General features: G+C 41.2%; 1 protein-coding gene across 1 annotated transcript; it reads right to left on the bottom strand.

Annotated features, from left to right (window-relative positions):
- Positions 1-608: 608 nt before the first annotated feature.
- On the bottom strand, positions 609-2926 carry LOC141632965 (uncharacterized). The gene is made up of 3 exons (XM_074445464.1): positions 2374-2926; positions 1376-1998; positions 609-815 (listed from the first exon to the last, which is right to left on the bottom strand). Exons 1-3 carry the CDS (start codon positions 2924-2926, stop codon positions 609-611), a joined length of 1383 nt encoding a protein of 460 aa, XP_074301565.1.
- Positions 2927-4466: the final 1540 nt, after the last annotated feature.

Here is a 4466-nt window from a genome sequence, read left to right as displayed (position 1 = left end):
AGTACTCTTTCCCACCTAACCTCTCTAGCATTTGGTCTAGAAAGGGTAGGGGGAAATGGTCCGTCAAAGTGACTTGGTTGAGGCGGCGATAATCGATACACATCCTCCATCCCTTTTGTAAACGGGTGGGGATCAATGCCCCTTGGGTGTTTTTTACTACCGTTACCCCCCCCCCCTTTCTTTGGCACAACTTGAGTAGGACTTACCCATTGGAAGTCACTAATGGGGTAGATGATTCCCATTTGAAGGAGCTTGATGACTTCTTCTTTCACGACCTCCACCATAGGTGGATTGAGTCTCCTTTGAGGTTGTCTCACAGGCTTAGCCTCTTTCTCCAACCGAATATTGTGCATGCAAATACTTGGGCTTATTCCCTTAATATCGGCAATGCTCCACCCAAAAGCTTCCTTATGCTCTTTCAACATGGTAAATAACCTCTCCTCTTGCTCCTTTTTGAGTTGGTTTGAGATGATCAATGGGAGACTATTGTTTGCTTCCAAGAATATGTTCTTGAGGTGATTTGGAAGAGGTTTTGGTTCATGTTTTGGGGGTTTTATGGTGGAGGGTAGGGGTCTCTCTAGGTTGGCTTCAAGAGGAAAGAATGGGCATTATTGATTAAAGAAGTTCAGCAAGGCTAGTTGCTCGAGAGTCCAGTCAATTGCACAGGCTGCGCCAAACTGTGCAGGCTGCACTATTTTGCGCAGGCCGCGCTCTCCTGCGTAGGCTGCGCTTTCCGTCAGCTCCTCATTTTTGCTATCCTCAATTGCTATCTTCCCAATGAAAAGCTCTTCTATTTCCAAGTCTTCAGAATACTCCTACACATCATGAGGCAACAACACACGCAACCCTTCTCTTCCCAAATCATTAGTAAGGGCAACCTCAAGGGGGTCCCTTCGACACAAGAATGCAAGTCATTTAGTTGTCTCATAGCATCATATATGTTATTGGTGAGTTGCTTCCCGTCAAACTCCATGGTGAGATTTCCATTGGATACATCAATTTTGGTTTTAGAGGTTTTCATGAAAGGCCTCCCCAAAAGGATTGGAGTGGCCCTCGAGTCAACTTCCATGCAAGGACATAGAAGTCGGCCGGGAAGGTCAAATGGTCTACCTCTACCAATACGTCCTCCACCATCCCCTTCGGGTATATGTTGGAGCGATCCGCAAGTTGGATCACTACGTCGGTTTTATTCAAGGGTGGGAGTACTAAGGTCTCATATAAAGCATAGGGCATAACATTGATTGACGCACCAAGATCTAACATAATATGAGTTAAGATCTTGTCCCCAATAGAGCATGGTATGGTGAACATTCCCGGGTCGCCACATTTTTTTGGAAGTGATTTTTTTGAAAATGGCGGAGACATGTTCACTTACCTTTACTTTGTGGGTTCCCTTCCTTGGGTTTCTCCTAGGCGTGCAAAGTTCCTTAAGAAACTTTGCATACCTCGGAACACCTTTCAAAAGATTAAGTAAAGGGATGTTCACCTCACACTTTCTAAAGGTTTCATAGAGATCCTCATCTCTTTCAAACCTTTTAGAATATATGAGAGCATGAGGAAAGGGTACCTCCACAACATATTCTTTTTCAATCTCCTCAATAGGATCTTTGGTGGTGTTGTTTCCCTCCCTTCCTTTGTCATTGCTCAAGGGACTCTTTACTTCTTTTCCATTAGCTTTTAAGGGAGTCTCTTTCTCTTTTTCAATCACAAGCTCCTCTTCTAGTTGTTCCTCAACTTCCACCACCTTGTCTCTTGACTTTGCCTTCCTCTTTTTCTTTGGAGGAGACTCTAGAGTTCTCCCCTTCCTCAAGGTCATTGAGCTTGTATTTTCCTTTGGTGGAAATGTTGTAGATGGAATTGAATTGGAGTTATTTTGATTGTTCTTGGCCATCTCTTGTGCAAGTTGGCCAAGTTGAATCTCAAGATTTTTCACCCTAGCATCACTTGCAAGCTTGTCTGCATCCATCTTGTCAAACCTTTTGGTATTGTCGGCTTGCCCTGTCATGATCAACTTAAAATTCTCTTTTGTAGATACATCTTCATCTTCTTGAGAGGAAGAGCCCCCTCCTTGTTGGAAGTTCTTGTTGTTACCTTGGAAATTGCCTTGATGTCCTTGGTTTCCGAATTGGAAGGATCCTCCTTTTGCTTGTTGAAGATTGTTGTTTCATTGATAATTTGTGCTTTGACCTTGTGAGTTGGAGTTCCTCAAGTGATTGAATTAGCCATTTTGAAAGCTTCTTGAGGTATCCCCCCCCCCCCCCCCCCCCCCCCATGAAAGGTTGGGGTTGTCCCTTGACCCAATGTTGTAAGTGTTGCCACTTGGGTCATACTTGTAATACCCTCCCTCATTGGGGTTCCTAGAGTTATATTGACCATGCATCATGGCACTCACATTTTCCATGCTTATCCCTTGTTCTTCCATGACGGGGCAAGTCTCCATCGGGTGTGGACCTTGACAAAAATTGCACTCCAAATTAGATCCTTGTGCTCCTCCTTGATTGTTTCCTACTAGTTTAGCAACCATTTTTGTGAGATCATCCACGGTTTTCTCAAGCTTGTGGTTGGAAGAAGAAGGTGTCTCAATGGAGTTAAGAGTATTTGACCCCCGGCTTCTTCCATAGTTCCTTGTGCTAGCGGCCAACCTTTCTATGATCTCATTTGCCTCCGCCACGGAGTAGTTGTCAACCCCACCACCCGTAGCGGCATTCACCATAATTTGATATTGTTGAGCGAGGCCATCACAAAAGTTAACCAAAAGATCATCACCACTTAGCCCATAATATGGGCATTGAGCAACCAACTTCTTGAATCTCTCCCAATACTCATAAAAACTCTCACTTGCATCTTGTTCCGGAGAGGTGATGGCTTTCTTTGCATGATTATGTCTTGAATCGGGGTAGTATTTTTCAGGGAAGGCCGCTTTCATATCCTTCCAAGTACGGATTGTACCCGGTTGAAGGTAAAACAACCAATCCTTTGCCACATCTTGTAGTGAGAATGGAAAGGCTCGCAACTTAAATTGGTCCTCCGTGACCCCATTAGGAATGGCACCTTCTCACATCATATGAAAATCGGAAAGATGGCGATTTGGGTCATCTCCCGCATGTCCATGGAACTTTGAAAGGTTGTGGATGAAATAGCCTTTTAATTCAAAATTTTCATTGGCCCCCATGGGTGGGTAGGCTATGCAAAGAGGTTGGGTGTCATAATTCCTTGCCCGGAGCTCCCTAATAGTCATTATATCATTCGCCATGGTAGGATATTGCACTTCTATAGGATCAACCGAAAGTGGTTCAAAGGTCTCTTCTTCAAATTGGTCTCCCCTTTGAGGTCTTTGATACCACGGATTAGTGAACAACCAAGAGTATGCTCCGAATGAGTCCTCTTCAATGGGAGTGAAATCACCACCTTGTTGAGAACTAGGCATAAACCTTGACACTACACAAAACAAATTGGAACTACCACTTATTTCTAACAACAAGAAGGAGATAAGAAAAACTAGACATAAATTTCACAACTCAAGCTTTTAGCTATGTTACCCTTCCCCGGCAACGGCGCCAAAATTTGATATGAAGAAAACTAGGTGTCGTAAATCCTAGAATTAACTATCAAATTAACAATTTCTAAAACCAAACTCAACTCTACACTATGCAATTAAGAATAGTAGTATAGCATAAGTAAGGGTCGAATCCAAGAGAAGGTCTAACAACTAAAACTTGAGTAGTAAACTATTTAAGACACTAAGTGAGACTTTATTACTAATTTAGGCCTTATGATAATTTAAACTCAACAAAACAAACTAATCACAAACAATGGTATTAACAATGTTCAACTAGTAGGAAACATAGATGGAAAAGGCATGGGTTTGGAGACAAACATGAAAATTGAATAAAAATGGAGACTTTGCTATTGTGGCAATACTACAAACACTTAATAGGCACAAAGTAATAATGACAAAGAACTTGATGTAATCTATTCTTAGTCACCAACAAATGGAAAAGCTTAACTCTTTTTACTCTCCTATGGTTATCCACCCAATACTACAATATCAAGATATTAGCATACACAAATTAAATCATCCATGTATCCTTTTCAAGCTTAGTCAACCATTCATTAAACCTTGAAAGACAACTACACATGAGCATTAAGAACCTTTACCAAGATATTCAAGCTAGGATCAATTCTCACAAGATTAAATCATACAAATGAGAAAAAGACATAAACTTTCCTACTTGTTATATGAATCCTTTAAATCAAATCAACACACAACAAGGTTGCTTCAAACAATCCTAGATAAATTAAATTATTTCTCTAGCATTTGCAATAGTCAAGTAAATAAGATGAAAGGATGATCAAACCACACAATTATTTACTCAACATAAGAATTAAACCCAAGGAAAGAGTATTAGATAACTTTGAAAGAGATTATAGTGTCTTACAATACCAAAGTTGATGACTTTGAAAGA

This window comes from Silene latifolia, chromosome Y (genome assembly GCF_048544455.1).
Source record: "Silene latifolia isolate original U9 population chromosome Y, ASM4854445v1, whole genome shotgun sequence".
Lineage (NCBI taxonomy): Eukaryota > Viridiplantae > Streptophyta > Magnoliopsida > Caryophyllales > Caryophyllaceae > Silene > Silene latifolia.
Note: the sequence above shows the minus strand (reverse complement) of the source record. Positions and strands in the feature narration are given on the sequence as shown.